The sequence below is a fragment of the Charadrius vociferus genome, unplaced genomic scaffold (assembly GCF_000708025.1).
Source record: "Charadrius vociferus isolate BGI_N301 unplaced genomic scaffold, ASM70802v2 scaffold282, whole genome shotgun sequence".
NCBI lineage: Eukaryota > Metazoa > Chordata > Aves > Charadriiformes > Charadriidae > Charadrius > Charadrius vociferus.
Window position 1 is genome coordinate 8,494,190 of NW_009647731.1, and position 27,309 is coordinate 8,521,498.

General features: G+C 37.4%; 1 protein-coding gene across 1 annotated transcript in view; it reads right to left on the reverse strand.

Moving 5' to 3' along the window:
- Positions 1 to 27,309, reverse strand: part of PDZD8 (PDZ domain containing 8) — a 59,980-nt gene that overhangs the window by 24,021 nt on the left and 8,650 nt on the right. The window contains exons 3-4 of the mRNA XM_009881646.1: positions 14,962 to 15,084; positions 9,095 to 9,197 (exon numbers count right to left, since the gene is read on the reverse strand). Of these exons, the coding sequence (XP_009879948.1) occupies positions 9,095 to 9,197; positions 14,962 to 15,084 (226 nt within the window). The remainder of the gene's footprint in view (positions 1 to 9,094; positions 9,198 to 14,961; positions 15,085 to 27,309) is intronic.

Genomic DNA, 27,309 nt, shown 5'->3' on the forward strand with positions numbered 1-27,309 from the left:
TCCTGCTGGCTGCCCATAGTATTCATGGCCCTCTTCAGGCTCCCTAAAGACTTGCAGAGTAACTGGATACCTTTCCCCACTGATGTACAGTGTGCATTGAGAGGGGAATTAGGGGAAAGAAAAGATGGAAAGATGAATACCACAAACTCCCATCAGCTCTCAGCATGTCCATTAACTAAAAGCAAGAGGTTGTTTTGGATACTTTGATGCACCTATGGGCATTAAAAGTGAGCGATAACAATAGCCAAGCAAATTTCTGTTACAGAAATGACAGATGACCTACCAACAAAAGGACATTTTCAGTTACACAGCAGCCTGTAATAACCAACCTGTTGGAGACCCCTTTGTTTCATACATCCCTCTAGTCTTAGTGCTGAAGAACCTGCTCACCGGGTGACAAACACCAGTTAGTACATACCAATCCATCTACCTCTCTGCTGTCTCTAGCTGCTCCCTACATTACAGTTTGTCACCTAAAGCATCTCCGTTTCCGATGGCACAGTTCAGCAGCCAAACCTATACCATTAGGTTTCACTCCAGCTCTTTCATTTTGCCCAAATGAGTTGCTAAAGAGTTGCTATTATTCCTAGTCTAGTTATGCCTTTTTCAAACAATCAAATGAAAAAGTAGAAACTTTCCAGGAGGCCACTCTGCAAAAGGTTTACTTTACTTCAAGAAATGGTCTGCCAAAGTTATCCACCAGTTTTAGTGATTTAGCAGGAGTTAAGAGACTCTTGTCAAGTCTCCAAACTCAATCTGCCAACTTGGGTTAAGAAAAAAAAAGCCAAACATGATAACAAAACAAAAACAAAGAAACAACATAATTCATTTAGGTAAAATCCTGCTAAAAATAAGTTCACTCCTCTTAAGACATTTGTTTGCACACATGAACTCTGCTCCTTCTCTAATACAGCCCACAGCAGCAATAAATAGTGTGAAGAACAAGGGTAGATATAACTCAGTAGCAGCATTTGACATACTGCAGGAGAGCATGGGAAGGTGTCAGACAACCCATAAAGAGTAAACCCAAAATTAAATCCAAGATCTAACAGCAGGCTCTTGATAAACTTCCAGCAAAAAGCCACTCAGCAGCTTTAATTGCTCAAACTTTGAAAACTGTGAACAAGGCAACTGAATAAAGTGGTATTCAGAAAAGGAGTCTTCTCAGTAGTTATTAATGCACTTCAAAGTTGATAAACAGCTAAATTGTTTCTACTTGGAACCTAGGGCAATACCAGATTATTGAAGGCACAACTGGGTCAGAAGTTAAACATCAGCTGTTCTGCAATAACTACAAACACCTGCCTATCCCTTGACAATCTGCAGAAACTACAATGTCATTTTCCCTTCCTTAATTGCAAGATGAACTTCCACATAATGAACTACTCGTGGGAGTAACTCACAGCCAAGTTACCACTGAGCAACTTGCAGTCAGAAACAAAACAGCCCTGCAACTTCGTCATGGGTCAAACCCTACACTCCTCCACAGGTTTTAGAAGTGACCTGGTTTTAGGAGAGCCCCGGAGCACCAAGTGCCAGCATCTCACTATTTCTTAACACATATTTTTTACTCATAGCCACAGGGTATTTTTCCAAGACTCTTTCTATCCCCTCCCTCGAGGCTTTCTCTCTTTATGACATTACAACCCAGAAGACATATTTTTGTTCAGTAATTCAACATTCAAACACAGGCTCCCTTCTTATTCATTATTTTGGGAGGCAAAACCATTCATCTACACAAGGTAACAGTTTTCGACATGCCCAACAGTTTACTTGGTCAGGTCCTGATGTGATAGAGAAACATTACGTTACCACTAACGCCATTCACATGAGTAAATTAGTTTCAATCCAATTATCTCCTTCATAGGAACAGATCCCAATCTCTCAGTCTGAAAAGGAAAAACCTAGTACATTAAGAAGAGGTTAACTTGTATAAAGGTGCTCCAAGAAAATGTATTTAAAAACTAGAAGACCAAAGAGAAAAACAAACTACAAACCAATGAGAATGACAACAGCTTATATTTCCAAAGGTGGCTGTAAATACCTGTGGATTTCAATTTTAAGTCTCTCAGTTTATGCCTTGGATAGGAGACACTCGGTCAGCCTGTCAGTGGGTAAAAATCTCCATATAATAATTCCACTTAAAGTCTATAGTGTTTATCTTCTTCACATGTTTCTCTGGAAAAGAATTGAGTGAAAATTTCCCAAATTGACAGAGAATGTTTGGTGCTAAACATGACAGTAAAAGAATTAAAAAATTTTTTAAAAAAGAAAAAAACACAGATTTTTGAAAATGCAAACGAGACTTCTCGTTTTAGGAGTTCGGAACCCATATACACAAAATAACACCACCACCACATTCCAAACTAAGTGGCCATTTTGGAAACATATGACCTTCAGAGAAGAAAACTTGCAGAGGTGATTCACTAACGAAAGCAGTAACATTCAAAAAGAGAGGAGAGGCCCGGACTTGCCCCTCCATCCCTCTCCCTCCACTCCAGCCATGTCAGGAGCCACCAACCCGAGCTGCTGCCTCATCTGGCCATACAACTTTGCAATAGGACATAACAAAACAGTTTAGAAAGTCATTCCAGAAATATACTGAATTACCCAGAAACCACTTTGTTTACTCTGGTCAATAAAACCCTGTTATCTCTCTTACAATAGGCCATACTGTTTATACAAACAAAGTTAGCTTTCATGCATCAACCATCTATTTATTTAGCAAGATCAGCTATCACTGTAAATCAATTTCTTTGCAAATGAGAAACAGCAGCTGTAAAACCTACTTAAACCTCTTCCCTGCATCCAATATTTGGACACGCAGCAGAATATATGACACAAATACAAAAAAAGAAATCAGCACCACATCTAGTGACACACTAAAACAACATGCCTGTCTTAGATTTTACAAGCATTTTTAAGGAAAAAAAGATGATGTAGCGTTTATGTAATAGTTTTCTATTTAAAGTATTAAGTTTTAAGCTTTTCTTGCATGCTTTTTAACTACAATTGCTATTCAAACTGGGTACTACCAGGAGGATATGGAAGATAGGTGACTAAAATGTAACTCAAAGAATCTGTACTACAGGTTGGTTATTACTTGAGTAACCTTCAAGGAAAAAACACACAGCAAAAATGAATGTTGTTTATCAGCTTTGTAAAAAGCATTAAAAGAACAGAACTGATCCCTGATCAAGCTTGAAATTTTATATAATTTTTGACCAGTCATACAGAGAGGTCTTACAATGGTAAATTCGGCCAACACAGCCATCTAAAAGGCTTGTGCCTCTTTCATGACTCTCTGATGAACCAGGGGGTCCGTACTACTCTTTCAGAGTGCAACACCCTGCAAAATACCAGCTTGGAAGACCCTAACTGAATAGACAGTATCACCAATGGCAGCTGCAATACTACTCAGTTACAAAAATCTAACAGAGATTTAGACAGGAATTAAGCAGCTTCAAAACAGACTTATTTCACTACGCAAGTCAAGCATCTGGCTGCAGGAGAACTCTTCCCAAACTTGAGTACTATGGATGAGTTCTGTTGGCAGCTCCTAAAATAAGAGTCAGGGATGGGGAAGCGCAAGCACACACAGAGCATCAAGCCCTGGCTCATTATAGATTTTGCTCACTCAAGTTATTTTATTCCTTAATCTTATCATCTGGTATTTTAAGTTTGAAACTCAGCAAGCCAGATTCACTGCAAGCAGTCAATCTCTGCAGAACTCCAGGGGAAGCTCAGAAGGATCATGGCTTCAAGCTCCGACACCAGGATAAAGGCGGCGCATGTACGGAAAGTTACAGACTTGGATGCACATGATGCATTTAGTGCTGTCTGCTGCCAAATGCAGTAAAGTGTGGTGAGCGCTGCTTTCTGCCTGTAAGGGCATGTGTGCCCAAGGATGCAGTACATGATAGCTTCTGAAGGGTTTACAAGCAGGCAAGAAGTATCAGGTCAAGCTGTGACTACAGCGATGATACCTGGTTCTAAACAACTGCCTGAATATATATGCACTGAAAAAAATAAAATAACAAATAGTGTTAGTGGTTTTTTTTGGTTTGTAAATGTTCGTAGTCTCTGAGCAGTAAAGAACTACACTGCATTTTCACAGAAGGTCTCATTAAATCACAGAAAAGCTTTCTGAAGCCCCAAGTCAAAAAGCTTAAATGTTTAGGATGAGACCAAAAAAATCCTGATGGCCTTCAAGTTTATTTGAAAGACGGATTACAGAATATTATGTAAGGCACAAATCTCATAACTATTCCCCATTGTATTTACAAATATTATCAAATTTTACAAGATCATGAATTTTCATAAAAAGTGACATTTTCAAAAAGCTTCTCTTGCTTTAATCCTCCTCCTTTCTTTTGATAGGATTAAATGCTGAAATGGCAGGCTATTAAATAAGCACGCCGAAATGCCAACTGTGAAGCATTTAACTCCGTGTATTTACAAATTAATGTTTCACAGTTGGTTCAAATTTTGACATTATAGTTTAGTATCTTCAGGCAACTCGTTTCAGAAGGTGCTGCATTTGATTTACATTATTACTCATTTTATATTCGTATGTTACAGTACTAGAATACCTTTAAGTTTCCCTTAATCCCTGATAAAGGAAATTTAGTTTCATGAAAGGCTGAGAAATATTGCTTTGTTTTTATAAACAGGTACCAACCAGCCTGCCTACGGCAATTTCAAAGTTGCCATTAAATTTACCTATAAAAGCCCATATCCATCAAGATAACCTCAACAAAAGAAGCAAAGATCGTGACCTATGGATGTGTTTGCATATACATGTACAAATTCAGAGTTCAATATTGAAAGACGGTGTCACTGGTCTTCCCCTTCAATTACTCCAGTTCTGACCATAACATTCAGAATGAAGTGGAAGAAACATCAAGAAGAATTCCTATAAAAAGTGGTGGGATGTTTATCTTAATTCTTTAATTCTTTCTATTCTTATGTTACTTCAGAGGATATGTATACGCTCCTGAGACAACTGCTGCAAAAGTGTAGTCGTATGGGCTATTGGATGTGGCATTTTAGATCAAAATTTTTACTCTGCAGAATATGAAATGCAGTTTCTGTTACTATCTACAGAAGGGGTTTCCAAAAAAACAACCAAAAAAAATACCAACAAAAAAACCCACAAACCACCCACAACCAACAAAAGCAGCACTACTTACTACCTTTAGGAATACAAACCTGTGGCTACTCCTACAGTACCACCTCAGCCAAGGTATTAGTTGAAACCAGAACTTAAAGGTGTTTTCTTAGATTATCTAACTTGATTATTTCAAGATCAATAACAATTCTCTTGTGCTCCTGAACTTCTGTTACAAAAAAAACAAACAGGCTTACAAGAAAAGCTGCAGATACATCGCTAACTGACATTTCAGTGGAAACAACCATTCACAATTATGACATAGCTTCCATTTAATATCTACAAACATATCTAATTATTTAAACTTAAATTATTTAGCTATAGAACACCTGTCTAATAATCCAATGCCGCTAACGCTAATTACTACATCCTATCCACACATAATTAAGTTTCACACAGCAATGCAGTGATTAATGTTAATTCCAGCAGCATGTACTACTAATTAAGATATTTAAGAAGTTTACACGTGTCACATGGGAATGTGCCAAATCACCTCTCTGAAGTCTTACTGGTGTTTCAAACTGATTTGATAAACAGCTCAGAAGCTTGAGATACCTTTGCATTATAACAGACACTTCAATAATGCTCCAGATATGTTCAATAACACAGCATCTTCTTTCAAAACCAATTTTGACACCTACTAATATTCCATAAATAATGGGATCAGATTAAAGTCTTGCCAAAATTCATTATGAAGTATTAAACCTGTCTAATCTTTTATCGCTACTACTAACATAATAAAAAGAATGAAAATGCCAGGAAGTATAGAAAGTTATGAGAATCTTCCTCGGGAGCATTGTAGAACACAGTCTGAAGCAGAGGATGTATTATCATGCCTATGTGAGACTCTCAGAAGCTTTTAAACCAGAATAAATTTATCCACTTTTTACTTCACCTTAGTCTACCATTTCTCCTCCATAGTTTCTGAAGTTGTTATTCATTCTAACAACTCCATCTCAAATAACTATTGCACATGTGGACATTAAAAGAAGTATTTCATATGACAAAGATATTAAGTATTTCAATCGGCTGCCTTGTGGTTAACATTGCATTAGAGCTAAAAATCATGATTAATGATACAAGTACACTTTATGTTTGGAAAATACTACAATGTCCTTTCTTTATAGCTTTCTATTTAACTATTCAAAGAATTACCATTTCTCAGAAAAATAACTAAGCTCTGATGTTAATTGCGTTAGCAACACTTCTTATTTTGTTAAGGGTCTTTGGCAATACTCTTGCTACCCAGCAAGATCCCCTAATATTTTTGTAACTTAACTTGCATATTTAACCCGACTTCCTAAGGAAGAGACTTCCATGATTTCACTATATCTGTTAAATACAAGTTGAGAAGCAAAAAGTAGTTCTGCAAGTAGCTCATATTCAGTTTCCATATTCTACCATATCAAGATTTATAAAAGCATGATCTTAAAATGAGGGTGCCTACCTAGTGGCCTGAAGTTCAAGATGATTGAGCACAGTGAATTCTTCTTACTGACAGCAGAACTAGAGATACAGCAACTCCGATCAAGGAGTCTCTGCTCTCTGGCAGGCAGTGTTTGAACGATGCTTAATGAAGGACTGCAACATAGATGCATAGAAAACCCTTCTTGGCCAGATATCCCAAAAGTTAAGAAATTTTAAGAACCTGCCCTTTCATTTTAGATGCTGAAATGGGAAAGGAGTTCTTGAGTGTCTCACCCTGAGTACTTTTCTGTAGTTTTAAAAATTAGCTATTCCATTCTCCATCAGTTTCGTCCTACTGCCATCTGCTGTCACAAACACATCAGTGCCATGCTGTCTGCAGAATGCTTTTTCTTTCCTCTTCTGTTGTTAGAGTGGAAAAGAATTTATTCCAATATTGCTACTCAAAATTATCTAAAAATAAGCACAAATTAATTTGTCCAGAGAAGCATAATGGTAAATAAGCATATTGCCACCTTTGTTGTTAGAGCACCAACCCTGCAGATATTTATGTGCATGGATTCATACACAGTTTATCCAACAAAGGGATCATTCAGAAAAGTATTAGCAGGATTGGGTCCAGATTCTGAAATAGTTTTTTGAACACTGACAGTATTGCTTGTTTCTTCTGAAAGTATTCTTATTATTAGGAAGGAGTTAAGACTATGAGCTGGCCAGACTACTACAGCTGAATTGCTCCTACCTTATCCTTATGTGATCATGCAAAGAGGCTTAAATCTTTAGATTAAAACAAACCAGAAAAAGTTAAACAAAATTAAAACCTGCTGCATAAAACAGTTAAAAAAAAAAAGGTCTGAAAATAAATTACTCAAATCTACCTCCTACCTACTGTGTCAATGAAGTCTAACAACTTCTAGAGTTAAACAAACTTAGTAATTCCTCTCAGGACCACTGGAACACTATGCCACCACCTCTGCTGCCATCCCACCCTTCCTTCTCCTTCCCACCGGCACTGGAGCTACCATGCAGCAAGCCAGCTCAGGGAGCTGACACGGCTAACTCGCAACCACGCAAACACCACTGACCGCCTTAGGAGCGGGTTGAGGGGGGCCAAGACAGAGACAACTCTGGAGAAGGTAGTCCTGAGCTGCCATTAGTTTCTATGATGCCTGACTGCTGAACGACGCTCCAGCTGTTCTCTGAAGCGTCTCGGTCTGCACTGCAGCTGCAGGCTCCCCGCTTGTCCTACCCCACTCCGAAAGCTAATTGCCACCCGGTGTTACGGGTTCCTAAGAGAGCACAAGTGAACCTCTACCCTCCCTTCAAGTGTTTCACTTGACTTTTCACTATGTCTGTTGCTCAGCCGTACACCCTTTTTGGAAAAACGTAATATACAGTAAGCTGAAAACTCATATCGTAGCATTTGTCACAAGGAGTTTTAAGAACAATGCAAAGTGGAATTTAATTGCAGAAGTTGAACAACGTGCTGAAATTCTGGATTCTTGCTGCTCCAGTGGGAAAATGATGGTGGTCTCCAAACACAACTGCAGTTACATATAACAAAGACACAGGGCTTAAGCTAGTTGCATTCAGACAGCAGAGGGTAAAGTGCAGGACATTGATTTTTGTTCCAGTCATTTCTTTGCATGAAACCAATTGTTAACATAAAGTCTTTTTAAAGCTTCTGCATTTGTTGGTTGGGATTTTTGTTTGTTTGTTTTTCAATAAACACATTATCTATTGCTCAGCATAAGCTCAATTCAATTTGATGACTACCACATCACTCTACAGTGAAACTGAAAGGCTCTTTCATACATTACACCTCTTGTTTGAAGAAAAAAAAAAAGGTAATGCTCATTGTCACACACACAAAAAAAGAAAGGTAATTTGTAGGCTGTACACTACTAAAATCAAGTATGACAATTAGTAAAATATTCTTACAATTCCATCAATGCTACTGCTTTCTATATTCGCAGACACTTGTAAAAGTTTTCTTCAGCAGACAGGGTAGAATTCATATGCTCTAAAAATTTTCACAAAATGCAGGGGGAAAAGGGGGAAGTCATTGGCATGAGCTCCCCTCTGTTCACGCGTGTCTTCAGCACTCACATCAGAAGGGAATACACTACTGGTCAGTGAGAGACAGGGAGATCTTACTCACCCTTTTCTAAACACTGCCCTACCCAAATATAACAGAACTATAAAACTGCATATTTTATATTATTTGTTTTAAGGCAGATGGACAGTTGACAATATATTCAAACCAGGCACATTTTCAAGCACAGTTGTGATAACTGAACATGATGTTATCCATACATGTCAATTTGTCAGTGAAATACTTTGGATTAAAAAGTAAATAACTGGTCTGTTAGGTTTTTAGGGTGGTTTTTATTTTGGCTCTATCACCCATTTGATTGTCCAAAAGATACACTCACTCTAGACAATGTATTAAGAGCATAAGACATACCGCAATATGCAAAGATTATACCCTTTTTTTACCGTTTTAATAGAACTTCTTGATTTTTCTTCCCAAACATTACTGCTCAGCTCCATTGTACAATGAACATTTGTTTCTCTTTCATAGGATCCAAACATAAGTAACCTGAAAGAGAAAAGCCTAGGGTAAGAATTGTAATGCTATTACATATATCCCACCTATCATTTTAAACTCATTTTTCATTTATACACTCTATCAATGTGTACACACAGAGAAGTCCACACAGAAAAGATTCCACAGGCACAGCCTTACACCAAAGGAAAGACACTGCCACCCTCTAGTGGAATAAATATCAAATATCCCTTAAAATTTTTAGCTTGTTTTTTTTTTTTTTTGTTTGGTTGGCTTTTCGCTGTTGCGTTTCCCTTTTATTTTAAAAAATAAAGTGTTCAATCAGCAGACTAGTATTTTTCCACAAAAGAGTAAATATTTTGTTTTTTTAAAAAAGCAACAATAGCCACGAGAGCCTTCTACTCTAGTCCTAAACTGCACAATATACTGCAGCTCACCTTGGTTCAAGAGTGCGTTACTGTAGATTAAAATCACAGTTTACTACTGCTTATGTTTCTATTTCACTGAACTGGGATCCTCTCATATCTGTACTTTTTTTGTAACATTCATAACAAACAAGAGTGCTGCTTCGTGCACGATACCTTATTCCAGAAGGTTATAAAGCTTTTCAGGGAGCTATTAGTACTATAAAAGAAACAAAAACAATAACCTTTAGGCTATAGAACAGCAATAAAGTTACACACAGTAGCCGGAAGCAGATAAATATTTTGGAATAAAAACTTCCAATAAATCTTACTCTTTCAAAAGAGCTATTAGATTTTAATTCTTCCCCAAACTTTCCATATACATCTGACAAGGACATTTTCTAAGCTTTCATACAAGGTATCTTATTTGTGATTGCGATGAGTTACACAGCTCTTCAGATGATATCGACAAAAGTTGTCAGAATAACACGCCAATTTTCTGTTTATCTTGATGTTGTTAAGTAATGTTTCTAGGTTAAATATTTATGATCAAAAAGTGCCTAGCCTTTGAAAATTAAGTAAAAGCTATTGAAAACAACTTTCATCAACAATTAGAATTGGTAAAATTAAGCCAATCCCAAGGGAAAACAGGTCTCTGGCTGTGACAGCTCTCTAGATTGCATTGCACCAAGGAGAGTTAAAATAAATTTTTCTTTACTTTGTCTCTCTATGAGAAATTTGTTTCACTGGTTTTTAGCCAAGTACCTGAATGCATGGGGGGAGATAACAGGGGAAGAGACATTTGGATTGATACCCAGCGTACTCGCTTTACAGAGTGTCAATTGTTTTCAGTTCAGAGTTTGAGGCTCCATCCCGTAACCCCATTTTCAGATGTAAAGTTTGGGTGCTACAGTGAAACACGGCTAACAGCAGCTGTCAACCTCATTTCCAGCTTGACCTTCAGCATTCTTTGTCTAGACACTATTGATTTGATTACTGTAAGCAGAAATACACCCTCAGAGCCAACTGATTAGGTACTTTGTTTGGACAAGACTAAGTTTATTCAAGGTTCCTTGAACTGACAAACTCATGCCTCCTTTGCTTGTTTTTAAGCCATCTCCAGCAACTCTCCGTGGCTCTTCCGTTCTGCTTTTAGCTGTGTTCTGCTTTTAGTTGCTTTTGAGTAACACCGTTTTTCCTCTGTGTCTGCCACAATCCATCTCGCATTGGTATCAGCCAGTTCACTAAAGCTTTTCCCCAACTGGTCATTGGTTGCATACATTTCATCTTCTGGTCACATAATTTCACAGAAGTAGTGAAGGGAGGTGTGAGCAGTTATCCTCAAGGTAGACAGGGCGGTAGAAATTCTCCTCCTACCTCTGCAAAGCGGAGGGAAGTATAGCAAGACAGAGAAGGGTGGGGAAAAGCAGACAATGAAGCTGATAGACCAAAGACACAGTTACTCAATGTGGTTAGAGACAAAGACAGACACACTCTGCAGGAAATTTTCCAGGGGTACTTACTGTCCCTCAGCACAGCAAGCTATTTAGCTGGTTTGTACTGGTGACAACTAAGCTAGAAGAACAAGGACAGGAGGTAGCTCACAACAGGAAGAAAACATAATTTGCAGCCAGAACCTTAACATAGAAGTCACATGGAAAACAATTAACCATAATGAGATCTCATCTTAGATTAGGTTACCAAGACCCAACTTGAAGAAACATACCACAAGACAACAAAACTACACATTTGGACTTTAAAGAGGAGCACTGGCCTGTGGATGCTTCATGCTGGAGCTTGGAATCCAATTTCAGAAAGACAAATGGGAAATCAATTGCTACAACACTAAGGAAATTTGTTTGAATAATATCACCACTAACATGCAAACAGAGGCACTGTATTCTATAACAGAGCTGCAGGTAGCGTGACATTACGATTGTGTCACAATACACCCAAAACAACTGGAGATTAAGGAGATACCTATACCCTACAGATTTAAGATTTGTAAATCAGTATGAAAGTGTATGAAAAAACCCTAAAACAAATTTTATAACTCCAGTTACAACTAAATCAATAAGGAAGTGTGATTAAATTACCACCTGAGTAATTTAAATATGGATACAGAAAGTGAATTTCTATTCCTTCGCCAATTCTAAATTGGATGGTTCCCTGCAGCAAGTGAGCACAAGGTAGAAGAGATTCAACACAGCAGCCATGGACATGAAAACAGTTGTTTGTAGCTCTCCTGCTTTCCAGTTTGAGAGCTATGATGATCGCAAGACATGAAGTGTTTGTCCTCTGATATAGAGCAACAGAAGCATGTGGAGGGGTCACCTCAACTCCCAAGCCCAGCCAAGCCAAGAACTTCAGCAAGTCTTTTTATTTTTCCAGAAAGGAGGATGAATAACAAGGCTATTAATTTCCCTGCTTTTTGTAGGATGATGCTGAAGTGCTGATCTGCAAATCTAACAAGAATCTGGTACGTGCAAAGTACACACCAACCTTTAGTAATATATTATTTGTTACCAGGTACGTAACAAGCTGAATTTATTTCCTTTACAATCCTTTCCTAATTTAGTTTTTTTTTTTTTTGATGTCAACAGTGGCCTTTCTATTTGCAAGTATTTTAGGAGCTGAAATAAACAGAATATTTCCCAAATTTTAAGAACGTCAAAAGCAGATTCAATATTCACATACTTAAAAGATGCCACTGCCACACACTGAAGTCCACCTGAAGACAAAAGGAAAAGAACTCTTAAAACTCCAAATGTGACAAGTCAGTCCCAGGTACGCTCTGTGGTATTTTACTGAATAACTATCTGAGGAAAATTTCCTTGTTTACAAAGGACATTGTATTGAAACAAATGCTACTTTAGAAAGCCCACTTGGTGGCATAGCTTTGGAAAAGTATTCTCACCTAATATAATCAGAGTTTATAGGCTTTAAGACTTTCTTCACAGGGTAGCTTTCAAAAAATATAATACAGCAATATTAACATCATGTTGCTTCATTTTTCCCCTTTTCTTAGAAATTTAAGGTAATGACAGCAGCATTTTTGCAACAACTGATTTCTGTACATCGTTGTACTTGTACAATGCAACTTACATTTTCAACAGGTCAGACAAAAATTTGTAAAACATACTCATTATTTACATCAAAGTTCCCATCCTTTCATTAATTTAATTTTTAAAATGTGCAAAGCATATTTTTTCTTTCAGTAGTGTGACTGCAAGAAAATTAACACAGTCAAGCCTGCAATTAGAAAAGAAACAAGTGCCAAAAGTGCAGGTATTTGGTTGTGTGAAGAATTGAAATTAATTATGAAATTAAGACATTTATAACATACAAAAAGTTTGCTAATGTTTTATCAGTATAGTTTCCCCGCTGTACTTCAGACTTAAGCAGGAGAAGTAGCAGAACTCTGTTACTAGACTAGATAGAATACAACGTCAGCAGTCAAGAATCCTACTCCAAATTCTGTACAGAAGTTAAAGAATAGCCGCTGTACTGAGAGAGAATATAAAAACTTTCTGGGGCACTGAGCAAAACCGAAACACACACAGAAATTAAGGTGATCTTTCATTTCTGGAACAACAATGATCACCAAGTAAATTTTTCGGGTCCCAAAGGCAGACATGAGTGAAAGAGCTCTGTTATTTCAGCACGTAGTGCTGCACTGAGAAAGAACTGTTGAGAATGGTCCCAGGCAACCTTCACACCAGCTCACATACGGCAGTGATGAAAAAAATGGAAATTTTGTCATTGTTACTTTTGCATATATCGCATATTTCTTCTTTTACTACCAAAATCTCTGCGTGTGTTTCTGCAGCTACCTCATCAATATCTTCAGGTGTGAAGTAAGCAAGAATATTTACTCACAGGGGGACTCTATGTTAGTTCAAAACCAGAATGAGACACCAGGAAGATCTGTGGAATAGTAATCGGGACCAAGAGTCAGGCATCTAAACTGAAAGGTGTCTGTTGAGACACAATTTTTAAGTGCGTGTCCAGAAATTCCAAGCTGCATAAAACAGTCGGATTAAGTCAGACCTGAAGCTCAAAAGACCTGACAAGCCAGCAACTGCATCCTCTCCCAGCCATCTGATAAGCATCTGTGACAGCTGAAAATACTGAGGAGGCAGATGATGATGTCGAACTGAGCGATCTGGCTTCGAAAAGGTAATGGAAAGAAACACAAGACTAGTCATATCTGGCGATGATACGCTGCGTTTCTGATTCATGCAAGAAATAGTATTTAAAAAAATTACTTTCCAAACCAGCACCAACTGCACACATCTTATGGTAGTTATTTTTGGCCCTCTTATAATAAAAATGAACACACTACTAGACTAAAATTGAAGACTACCTACAAAGAGAGATCACGAGTTCCCTTACTTAGTACAGGTAAAGAGGAAATGCCCGTAGCAGCCAAGGTGTGCACGGCCTCATTTAGTACTCTTGGGCCATTCACAGAAAACGTATCACAAAGCTAGGGAAACACATAAGCAGCAATTTTATTACAAAATAATCACTGCTGTGGCCCACACAGTCCTTAGAAGCAGAAAAGTATTTTCTGGAAATCCATAGCACTGATAAACCACATTAGTACAGCAAATATAGTTCAAACAGTTGTATGAGGTTACAGAAAAAAGTGCAAAAAGGAGCTCAGATGGTAATACAAGCAATGAAAAGAACAGGTTAAGAAAAGAGTCTTGCTGCAAACCAGAGTTTAGTTCATAAAGAGCAGAACGGCACATGACTAGATCAAAGCCTAAGCACTAGTAGGATAAGATCTAACATAAACCAAGAACTAAGGTCTGACAGAAAAAAAACCAAACAAACCAAGAGCCCACACACCTTTTCCCCAACTTTACACAGAATGGTTTTCTCTCCAATGAACGAAGGAAGTAGATTTTATTTCTTTCAATTATTTTGTTCAAGACAGAGACAATAAATAATGCCTTGTAAAAGTTATTTGGATTAATCTCAGTAAGACCGAGTGAGACAATTATTTCCCTTTGCTTACAACATAATACAATAGGATAATTACAACATTTATACTGTCCTGGAAAGAGATTCATGATTTGGTGTGCCAAAAAAACCAACACGAAAAAAAACCCAAAACAGGAGGCACAATTAACTTGTAACCAGGCAAAATTCAAATGGCAGGCAAATGCATGCGCCCACACACAATGTAGAAGTGCCTCAGAAACTTACTGCAACTTCCGTTTACCCATTTTTACTTAAATATATATATTTTTCTTGATTAGAGCTCAATCATAACACCAAAGCTGCTACTTCTTGAATCAGAACAGGCCTACAGCTATAATTGCTACAAACTTAAAAATGTGTACTTGCTTAGTCAAGATTGAGCAAAAGCCCACAAAACATACCTTGTACATTCAATTAATGTGACTTTTAGTCGACCTTCTGTCAATAGAACATCCTGTATACAGAGGTCTCGATCTTCATATTCATCAGGTGGCAATACTTGAAATGGAAAAAATGGCTTGAACCTGAAAAATATAGAAGAGAATTCTCTTAAGTCAAATGATGAAAACACACTAACACACAGAAATTAAAAAAAAAAAGTAACAGAATTACAAAGAATCTTTAACACTCCTAAAGAGAAATACCTCATTGGTCAAAAGGAACACGTAGAAGCTACCAAAGGTTTTTTGAATACAGAAGACTGGAGAATATATAACGAAAGATTGCTTCACAGGAATAGATTTTTTGAGTTTTATTTACTAGTGCAGATAATGTTGAGAAAATGGGAAGCTGACTACAAGAGTATGTTTATGATTGCAAACATGATTTAACATAATCCTTTTGCCATATATATCTTACCAGGTCTTTATTTTAAGTTCATCTGCATAAACATTACAGCATTGAAAGGTGAAGATCTACTGAGACCCTAAAGTGTAAATTTTTATGATACTGCTGTATTTAGAGGACTGATGCATCCTAATAAACAGTACACTTTAGTTACACAGATTGATACTTCTCTCATTTCATGAAAAACATTCGGTTGCCCTTTTCAGCCAGTCATCTCTAATTGAAATAAAGATCCAGGTATTCCAAATATTTGCCCTTGAGCTTTACTTCCCTCATCACAGCATGTGATTCACAGGAAAAGCAATTCATGTTCAAGATACTAAGTGTTTTACACACGTTATCTCACCACATAATTCACTCTCTTTGATTAGAATATGCCGAGTTATAAATACCGATTTCATTTTTAAGTGATAGTGCTTCGGTGTCGGACACAGCCGGGATCTGAGGGGAGGAAGGAGGGGGAGAGGCTGCACAGCTGCAGCCCCATCACATGGCAGACACACACATGCAATCCTAACAGCGAGGGCCACAACCCTGCAAACAGAAAGATATCATGGAATCTGCACTAGCATCTCTATAAATCATTTGAAGAAAAAAAAAAAAGAAAAAGAAAAAAAAGGGACTTGCAGGGCATTCCTTCTTTCTGTTTTTATTTATTGCTCCCATTTCCTAGCACTGCCCCATGCCTTGGTTTCCATCCCCTCTCACTGACACGGCCTCCCAGTGATTATTTCTGCGGAGAAGACTTACAAATAGCAGGACACGAGCACCACTGCCTGCAGGATGTATCTGCCATTTCATGAGAAAGAACTCTTTCATAAGTGCTGTTTGCTCAACCATCTGAGGCATCTGCTTGTCACATTCGGAGATCACAATATGTTCAGGAAACAGTCACATGGATCTGAACTCAAGAGTTTCACAAATTCAAATAATTAACCACCCTTTAACTGTCGGCACGCTCTTCAGGAGGGAGTCCGGCGCTCTGAGTCAAGACACTGTGTTTCTGTATGAGCATCAGCCTCATAGAGCCACGAGAAAGACATTTCTTTTGTTCTCCTTGTGAATAAATACAACTCAACACTCCAGCTATTTTCCTGAAATCCAATTCAACTTCTAACTTTAATTTGCTTCCAAGTTTCTCCCTCATTAACTCCTTCAGGAAGAAAGCCATTTATTTTGAAGTCAGTCGAGTCGAAATATTAAATTTTAAGAATATAAATAAATTTCATAAAGTATTTAAGTCTGCATATGAAAAATATGAAGCGGTTAAATCACACTGGCCATGCTTTAAACTTACGAGTATACCAATAAACAACCAACCTAAAATATGTCCCGTGTGTCCCCTAATTGGTTTGTTATTTCGCTCATAATCTTCCTTATAGTTCTTGAATTATTAAAGGAGTAGTAAGCATCACAAGAGCGGGGAAATTACCACCAAGATGACCCCACTATTTTTACTCTACAAACTCCGAAGCCTTACCGGCACTTCAGGGCCTGGCCACGTTCCCGCTCAGACCCGCCTGGAGCCAGCGCAGCACACACCTCCCCACACATTTCTCACTTTAAGGACAAGCAAGGGGACCCTGTTTCTTTTAGGAATGATTTATTTCCCCCCTTGAAACACAGATCCAGCTCATTTTGTAAGGCAAAAAAGGCTCAGTTAGGCAACTACACTGGAAAATACTACCAAGTTTTGAGTCAATAAGGACTTGTACTTTTTATTTTAATTATATTTCAGCCCAAATAAACAACTTTTCAATTAGTACCAGCAATGCCCATACACCTTTTCCCAAAAGCCTATTAAAAAAAAAAGTTTTCCACGTGAGCCAGAAAGTAACAACGAAGGAGCACCAGGAGCCTCAGTGAGGTACTGAAACAAGATTTCTGGGAGATAGGAACAGAGAGGAAAAAAAGGAAAGAGGATCCAGTACCACCCCGGTAACCAGAGAGGTTACCATCACCTCTCGGACTTTCTGCAAATGTCAGGCTTGAAGGTGTTGGTATTGATGAGGCCTTTCCCTTATATGTACCATAAAACAGCCTGCAGCCTATTTAACAAAAAATGCAAGCCTGGACAAATCTATTTTCAATATTAAAAATAAGCAAGAACAAAACCACAAAATAATTAACAAGAATATTCCAGTAAGGATGCAGACATATAAAATCTGCATATTCAAAACAAAACCATCATCTCAAGTAACTTCAGCACAAAGAGTTAAGTACAGCACACTGCGATCTTTTGCTGCAGCATGGAACGATGAAATAATCCTCACAATCTAGCAGGAGAAACAGCGTGTTAAGACATAATTTTAACCATAATTTTGATTTCTATTTTCAACTTAGATGTTTATTGTTTTTAAATTAATACAACAAGTTAAAGAAGAAACAATTCTAAAATACCAATGCAGTTATATATGCAACACTTAACAGTGTATGCTTGGCCTCATGCAGCACTAGTTACATTTTCTACAAATATGGGATTAAAAAGCAATCTCAACAACATTTTTAATTTACAACAAGTGCTTAGTTCACGTTCTTATCACTGAAACTAATTTGCAAAATCCTTAGCAAAAACCCCTTACACATTACCTATTTCCATTGGCATTAGCAACATACAAAGAGCTAAATATCCCACATTAAATGCATTTTTAATGTTTAAGTGCTGCTCTGAAGCCTTCCAATTTTAAAACATAGCACTTATCTATTTAAGGTAATTTCCTGAGAGTTTGTACATTTCCAAAATTAAACATTGGACAAATTACTATTTCAAGTAGATTTCAATTATATATTAAGTGAACTGTTGACAGACTATTTAATAAATACAAGATAACCCAAATCTCTTTCCAAAGAGTTTCCTACTGGGAACCGGTGAATGAACACAGACCCAGACGGTGACAGTCGGTGACATGGCAAGACCCCGTTCCCTTGTGTTGTAAAACCACAGATCAGCAACCTGCAACCCACACACGCAACCTAGTCGGGCTTCACAGGGTCTCCCATCTTTTTCCCCATCATAGGGAAAGCCTGTGAGCTACCCTACGTTTTAAAAACCAGTCACCACTAATAACTGGCACTCCGAGAAGCGCGTTCTTACAGAGCCATCACTGCTGCAGTTTTGTTCGGTCTAGCAGGAGCGCGGCCGAACAGCAAAGGATGTTTCCTTCTCTGCAATGAAGCCAGACTCCCCACCTCTGCAACGTCTAATTTTCCTCCTTGAAAACAATCGTGTTGCTACACAATATGTAAATGTGCAGTTTGTTTCATAAAGCATTTACAGTAGGGACAACAAAACACACTTTTAATACGAAAACAAAGCTGTGTTTCATTGTGTGAAGTATCAACAGTAGCCTTTTAGCTAATAGTGCCAAGAACACAATTCAGTGAACAAGACAAGAGATGTGAACTCTATTCCCAAACCCTGCAGGCTACGGTACCTTTGCTGATTCAGCATCTTCCTGTCCCAAACTTCCCTATGTAAAGGATAGGTAAGTTTCCTATCAACTCAAGTTCATTATTATAATGTAGAACTTACTTTATTAAATACTTAGTGTAAATAACCTTGCTGTAACTTCTGTAATAGCTTTAAGAGTATATTTTGCTACCCTCTAATGTTTAGCCCATCTTTAAAGAGCAAAAGTCCACCAATAAATGCCTTAGAGAAAGTCATCGCACTGACGAAGAAAGAAAAAAGATTGTGTGGCATACCAGTAAGCCTCTACTCAAAAAGTCTCTAAAGAAACCTTGACAGCAAAATAAATGCCTTAGTTAATCTCAGCCAGTCTCTGCCTTCATCACAGCAGCCATCCCAGGATCTGCTCAGTTCTGGTAGGTTGCCCTTGTGAAATCAAGGCTCTCACTTTGAGAACTCTGAACAAGGGGGGGGAAAAAAAAAATAAAATGCTTTCTATTTGGCTGTCTAGATCTTTAAACACTCATACAGTACTCTCAGCTTCTTAACTTTAACGGGTAACCAAAGAAGTTAGCTACATAAATTGGTGGACTTCCATCAGTGGATAACAAGCCCTTGACAAATGGTTTGCAATCAGTCCATTCACTGCTGCAGCCCGACAACAAGGTTTTAAGCCATGACAACGGCCTGGGGAAATCTAGGAGTTGCTCCTGACAGTACAACAGTTGAGAAAGTTACCGAAAGGTACAAGAAATATAGCACCTTTCTAAACACTGCTGAGCTGTTACCAGGTTCTCCAAGGCAAATTTTCATTGCAATTATATTAGATCCCTCTCGAGTGGGGTCTAATGCTGCCGTTCATCAAGGTGAAAAGGCAAAATTCACGCTCATGTCACAAATCCTTGACCTACACAGCAGGATTACACCAACTCAATCTATATTTAAAAGCCTCCTTTTCAATTCCAAATCTGTGAAATTATACTAAACAACTATCAGAAGGTAGATTTTGTGAGGGAGAAATTTTACTGTCTTTAAACCCTACTTGTTAAGCCTTTGTAAACTTTTTATCTACTCCAGAGGAACAAATTAGGCACATTGTAGCTATATAAGAAAACAGACAGACGCTTTACCCACTGAACAAAAACCCTGCTTGGATACGGCACGCTATTAAAAAAGTCTTTAAAAGTGCCTTATATTAGTTGCTTATAGCGTGTTTTCAATTTGTTTTTAAATTATCAGTTGTCCTCCACAAATTTATCAGCTTGTTTATCCAGAAGTCTAAAATTCAAATAGCACACCATTAAGAAAGTATTAGTTAAAAAACAGCATTTTAACTTAATAATATGAATATGAAGTGGAATATTCAATCAAACCTCATGTGAAATTTTAGCAAGTAAAAAAACCAACCTTATAAAAATATTTAAAAAAGCTGTCGAGTAGCAAAGGTGTTTCTTGACAAATACGAGACACAAACAGCAAAATAAAAGTCATTTCACATGAGGAATTATGTCAGATGACTATATTGAAACATAATTAAGATAAAGTTAATTAATATACAGGATTAAAGTTATACTAAAAGTAGCATAATACTGAGCTCTTCCACATACAAAACACAAAAATGTTTCCAGACACTGCACGCCGTCGGTATGGCTCCTTCATACGAAGGACTTCTACACTCCATTCACGCCATATTTCAGAGGCACTTCAGTGGCTCATTTGCTCTCATCTCATCACCACCTCACTCAAAGTCTAGATCAAAATCACATTAAAAAAACCCCAAACAAAATAAAGTTTGTTTCCCTTATTTTGGGTGTTTTCAGCCCCTGAATAATGCTATTCTTCCTTCCAGCTACCAGTTCTGTGGAGGATGAACTCACCTACTTGGAACAAGACCGTAATTCAGTGGTTTAGTTTTATAAATGCCGTTTATAGTATTTATAAATATAAATTTATATTCCCATTAATTTGTATTTACTATGCTGTGATGATTGTTTTGTGGTCCTTTACCCAACTTTTAACAGAGAAGAGGACAGGAGTCTTTTATACCTTAACTTCATAAAACTGTTACTTAAATTAACTGCTCCCACCAGTACCTGCCTAACCACAATATTTTTAGTTGCATGAGAAAATTTATTAAGAACTGGGAAAAAAAAATCAATTTATCTGGCCGAAGATAACAAGCGCTTATGTGTTTCTGTTCATTGCATCTGTTAAGAATATCCAGAATCATGGTAAAAAAAAAAAAAAAATTGTTAAGAGCTAAACCCAGACAGGAACAAACTTCAAAAGCTCTCAGTACTCTATTTCCTACTTGGAGGAGCAGAAAGACTTACAGCTTCATTTGTAAATGCAGGAAGAGGCTAGAATTTTGCAGAGCTTTTGCTAAGAAGTGAGAACACTTTTCTAGAATAAAGTCTGGGAAAAGCTTTAAATTATTCTCTGGTTTTATAAAGGCAGTTTGATATCTAAACCAGGAGCCTAACAATTACTGGATATCTGTTCAAGACCACATTAATCACTTGTATTACATGAATTCCAGCACTACTTTACTGCCATAATCAAACATTGTCAGGTTTATGAATTTTTTAACCAAGTTACATTAACTGAACATTTAAGTCTTAATAAACAAGGCACAAAGACCTTAAATCTCAGAAGAGCCCGACAGCTAAAAATGCATCTTTAGCATAAGGCTACCTTGGATATGCTGCAAGTCTTAGAATTCTGTTTATCACTAAGTAAAAATTAAATCAAAATTTAAATATGGACTGTGGTTAGTAAAGCATCAATTTACTTCTGTAAATGCTACTGTATTTGAAGAGTCTAGTATCTAAAATATTTTTGAAAGACTAACTGCTGAATTTATTTTCAGTTTTGGGAGTACTCAAAAGGTTCAACTAACAACAGACCAGAATTCAGTCATTTTTATACTGCCCTTTTTATCTGATTCACGGAAATACAAGTCATGCGCTTGTAAAGTATGTAAGTTTCAAAAAAATAGCTGGTGTCAGTCACTCTTTAAGACTTAAAGTCATCTATTCTTACATTGTGTGTAATTTAAGATGAAGTTTACTTCTGCAAGAATTCTAAAATATTACAACCCACTCCTAAAATGGCATGATCACATTAATAAGATTTTGAAAGTACTTATCAGCTAACATTTAAGCTTGTTAGGGTTCAGTATTATAATGCAAACAGCTTATATCATTCTTCACATGAAGATATAAAAACGGAACTCGTCCTAATTTAAAAAAAAAATAGTTTTTTCTAAGAGAGTGCTTTAAAAAGCAAATTACCATCACTGTAGATTTTACAAAAGCAATTCTCCAGCTTCCACTGATTTCACGAGGAACAAAGCTGCAGAACTGTGTCAGTATCTGTATTCAGGGGACTTTAGCAATTCAAACTATACTCTTATTCGGTACAGAAATCTAGTAATTTCAGCTTTACCTACACCCATGAAAAGATGGCTTACAAGGAACCTGAAAAACACTGCCATAAGAGAGTAGGTTTATTTTCTAGGAAATTTTATTGAAAACTGCAAATCAGTTCTCGCACTCCACCCACTGTGTTACAGGATATTCTGCCACAGGCATGTGGGAGGCTCGCACACATAAGTTCTCAATATATGAACAGTCACTATTTAAATCAAGACCTCAAAAAAAAAAAAAGGCAAGGATTTTATTATTCTTTTTTTTTTTCTTCAAAGATGTTTCACATATTTCCAGATTCTTAAACTACAGTTGTCTTTCTTGTAGTGATATCTGTACCTCTGAGGTGTATCTTGAATCAGACACTGAAGAAAAAAAAAAAATTAAGACTTGAAAACTCTTTGTACAAGAACAAATAAAGAACAAATGTAAATAGTCAAGTAGCCCCTTCCAAAATGATAGATTTTTTTTTCCTGCTTACATGACAGAAGTCATTGTAAATACGGCAATGAGAGTCTTAAAGATTTGCCATTGCTGTCTGTATTGAAATAACCACGGGTAAAAAAGAAACCTTGAATCAGGCTTATCAAAGCTACTTTCTTATCAGCACAAACAAGATCAATTTGACCACACACAGACTTCTCTGCATTTCAAGAATACTAGTTTCCCAAATCCTATATTCCATAAATACTGAAATATCTTAGTTAACTCAATGCAGTCAATGCCTGTTTGATCTCTGAGTTTTCATGTGTTGGGCTTTTTTAAATTGTATGTGACCTAGCTGAAGCCAACTGTTGGTTCAAATTAAGAGAAAGAGATCAAAATCCTGCTATATTTCAGTCTCAGACAGGATGAAGACAAAATTTCCCTAACCAGAAAGCCTGAATTGTGGCTCTGCTCCAAATAGGGCAGAAGATGCAGAATATGCTCTTGTTCACGTAGAAAGAGAGGCAGGTGTGGTTCTGCAACCAGCTTTTAGGCATTCAAGAACAGCAGCAGAAAAAAAAAAAAACACACCAAAAAAACCCCAAATAAACCCAAGCCACTGCAAAAGTCTACCTTTAACCAATTGGATTAGAGATTGGTTCCAGTAACCGATGCTAGCAAAACACTAGCTTTTTCTCACTTCAGCAATATAGTCTCCCAAAAGGAGCTCTCAAGTCTCTCTGCAAACATCATCTCTCTGCTATCCTGGTCAGAGGAAAACGATGCTGATGTTCTAGTCAAGTCTAAGCTCTGTACATGACTCATCCATTGAGCTCAGGAGTTTTAGCCCTCTGCTGTAAACACTAGCCTGTGTCCATATGAGAACTAATGACATCCTCTTAGAAAATGATCGAAACACTCTGACAGCTGTAAACCAAAAGTGAAACAATATTTGTATCTGTTCTGAATTCTCAACATGATAGCTTTCCAAGATTTATCCTCATTCCTCCAGTTAGTTTTAAAAATGCTCGAACTACAGAAGCTTCTCCTCAATCTACATTTATCTAGTCGCTTGTGACAGAAGAGGATCCAATTCACACCCTTAAAGTCTTCCGAAGACAGTCTACCTCAGGATTAGTAATACCATTTTCCAAGCCGAGATCACTGACAGTTCACCTTAAAATTGTAAATAGCAGTAATTAAGGATGTTTTACAGACAGCTCAGCTATTCAGACTGCAATGGTGGGGAGGGCACTGATGGGGACCAGGGGACACACCACGGCATATGCTTGCCAACTGATCCCTAAGCAAAGGTGTCACCATTTCTGAGTCACAGCATTTTATTAATGGGCCCCTGCTGTAAACAAACAGGACCAAATAATGCAGAAGCTCAGTCTGGACATGACTTGTGGCACCACTGTGGACAATCAAATACAGGAGGGGCTTGCGAGATTAATTACCGGGAAAGATTCCTGCACTTTGCAAATCCGCATCACTGATGGCAAGTTACAGTTGGGACTTGTGATTGCATTTGAAAGAAGCAGCTGCTCAAATTACCATAATCTTCTCCCACCATCCCCATAATGAATTTGGATATTGTCTCCAATTTGCCCTTCTTCCAGAGGAAAAAAAAAAAAAAAGAAAAAAATTGAGTTTTGGTAGTATTGTTTTAAAACAATACCACTGACTAACATTGCTGTTCCCACCCCACCTCCCCTTGTAATCCACTGGGCTCTTTGCTTGGCAACATTAGAACTTGTTTTGTTTATTCTACCATATTGCATTAAGTTTTGTTAGCAAGTATGCAGAATTATTCTTTAAAAAAAAAAATCCAACAAACTGTTGAAGTTTTCAAAGTTACACCGCATCATTTCCAGAGTTTAATTACTTAGGAATTATTCACTAAGCCAAATCATTCACAGTGGTGATTCGAACGCCACCATGAAGCCTTCTGCCGTGTCACTGCAAATCTATGATCTTCAATTTCTACTCTTCCTATTTTAGCTCAGGCAAACAGGAATAATGGTTGAAGTCATTTTCTACACAAGTGACATTCATCTAAATGTCCATTTCAGTTCTTATTACATAAAAGCTTACATTTAAAATACTCTACACATTGACGGGATATTTTTCAAAGGTTTTAGCATCACTTAAAGCATTTTACATATGTGGTATTAGTTACTGTAAGCATTAGAATCTTCATTTCAGTGACACTAGCAAACACCACATAACCTTGTACTTAATGCCTTTACAACAGCAGATTGTAATACATGTACACATTTCCTTCTGAATGGGCCTTCTCCACAACTATGTCGCCATTAAAAGTGATACAGGAAAATATATTGAAGCTTAGCATTAAGACTAAGTTAAGAGAGTCCGGAACAAAGTGTGTAAGTATTATGATTTCCACTAGATACCCACAGATAATTAAGACAGAAATTAAGGACAGCAATTAAGAAGTAATTTTGTAAATTTACATCTCAAATTGTCCCTGTAAGTTTTACAGTTAAAGAAACACAAAATTGCTAAAAAAAGTATTCCCGAGTGATTATCCTAATTTAATTTTATGCTATTCATATCTGGCAATTAATTACTGTCTGTGAGTATGTGTAACAGTCTGATTAACTCTATCATCAGCTGATCTCTGTAATACACTCTTTATTGCAGACACATTTTTGACATCTGGTTAAGTCTTCAAAAATGGGAAAACCGTACTGCTGTAGTAGAAACCCTGTACTTTGCATTACATGAAACCGCTTTAATGGAGGAGTGCAGGGCTCCTCACAGACTCTTCTGCTGAACTATGGCATAGCTGTAAGCTGAACAGGGGAATTCAGAAAATGTAAGGTAAGTTGTTCCCATGTAGTTTAAAGACTAAAATGAAGGACAAGAGCTCGTGGGGGGGAAAAAAAAAAAAAAAAACCACAACACAACCCAAAGCATCTCTCCAGAGCCCAACCCAGAGTTGAAAACAATTTCTACCTTTCTCTCATCTCCCAAAAAATAAGGTTTTACCTCTCTTTTCGTATCTGCTACACCTAGCATCTCCTTGGCAGTTTTCATAGCTATATATGGCCACAGACAGGTCTAAAATGCTGCCGGGCTCCAGCTGTGTCCTGTATCTACTGAGACACACTCCCAAGTCCTGGGAGGGCTCGTTAAGAAGAGTGCTTAGGGAGGCAGATGCACCCAAATGGGTTCAGGCAGGTGTGATGCAGAACTCTGACTACCAAACCCAACACAGCATATACCCAACTTGCTGGGTCGAGTGATTTAGGAGCACCCGCATCCATGACACCGCAAACACAACCATTTCACTGTGGGCTGGGCACTTTGTACTGTACAAACTGTCTTTGCAACGCAAGCGGAGCTGTCAGCTGAAGTCTTCCTTGCAGATTTTTCTCACTAATTTACTAGATATGCTGGCTGGGATCACTGAACATCCTGCAGGTCTGAATTCTAGCCTAGGTTTGATTGGTTTGTGAAACAACTGCAACTTGTTAAACAGTGAAGGTAAAGAACAACAGGAAAAGCTTCCAAAACTTGTGTGGATGTCTCAACTGAGATGAACACCATTCCAGTAGTAAATTCTTTAGTTTAACCAGAAAGTCAGCGACTGCAGCAGAAACTACTCAAAGAAATTATTTCTAAATTCCATGTTCAGCTTAGTACGTCACAATCAACCTGACAAATGTTTATAAAATAATGACTGCCACATCTCCTTCACACAAACTGGCATCCACACTCATTTCCACAATTAGAATTTATCCACCGTTATGGACAATCCCTCTTCAACCCTCAAAGATCAAAACAAACACTTTCAGTAGAGCATTTTCTTAATTATATGAAATATTGATCTTCATGTATCATGCAGAATGGAAACTGGTCAAAAAGCTAATTGTTCCCAGATAGTATTTATAATATTGGATCATTGCTCTCTTCTGGACAAAAGCACAATTTGTGATCATCATGCAAAGTTTTTTGCAGTTCTGCAATTAATGGATTTTAGCAGATTGGGATGGCACAAATTATCTATTAAATTAAAAAAACACATAGGTATGTAACATTCTCTCCATACTCATTTTAGACAATAATGCTTATTAATCCTAGAAGTTGTTTTAAATTTAAAGTCTTTTTCTATTATCTAAACAATAATATCGTGAATAACCAAACGGTGAAATAGTTTTAAATCAAACAAGTGTGAACATGAACTGTAAACACAGGAGCATATCGGGTGACTTCAGGCAATCTGTGCAGTAATGCAGAATAAGCAGTTTCCCATAGAAACCCAGTAACATGAAAGGACTAGCTCCAACAGGGAAATCAGCAGCCTGAGACTAAGCTTCTCCATCACTGGAGCACCACACTGTTCTACCACACTGATTACTAAAACCTACTGTCCTTACCCAGGCTGCTTATTTCAGAGCTTTCTGATCAAGTACCATTTACTAATAAAAATATTCACTATTTCACATGCTTAATATATATAAAATAGGCTCTACAAGAGACTCATACATTTTAACATCAAATGAGCTACCGAGAGCTGTATTAGCCACCCATTTTTACAGGTAAACTCTGCGCTTCTCTTCCTTGAAGTAATCTCCTTCAAGAAAAGTTTTGTATGACACGTAGGAAACATT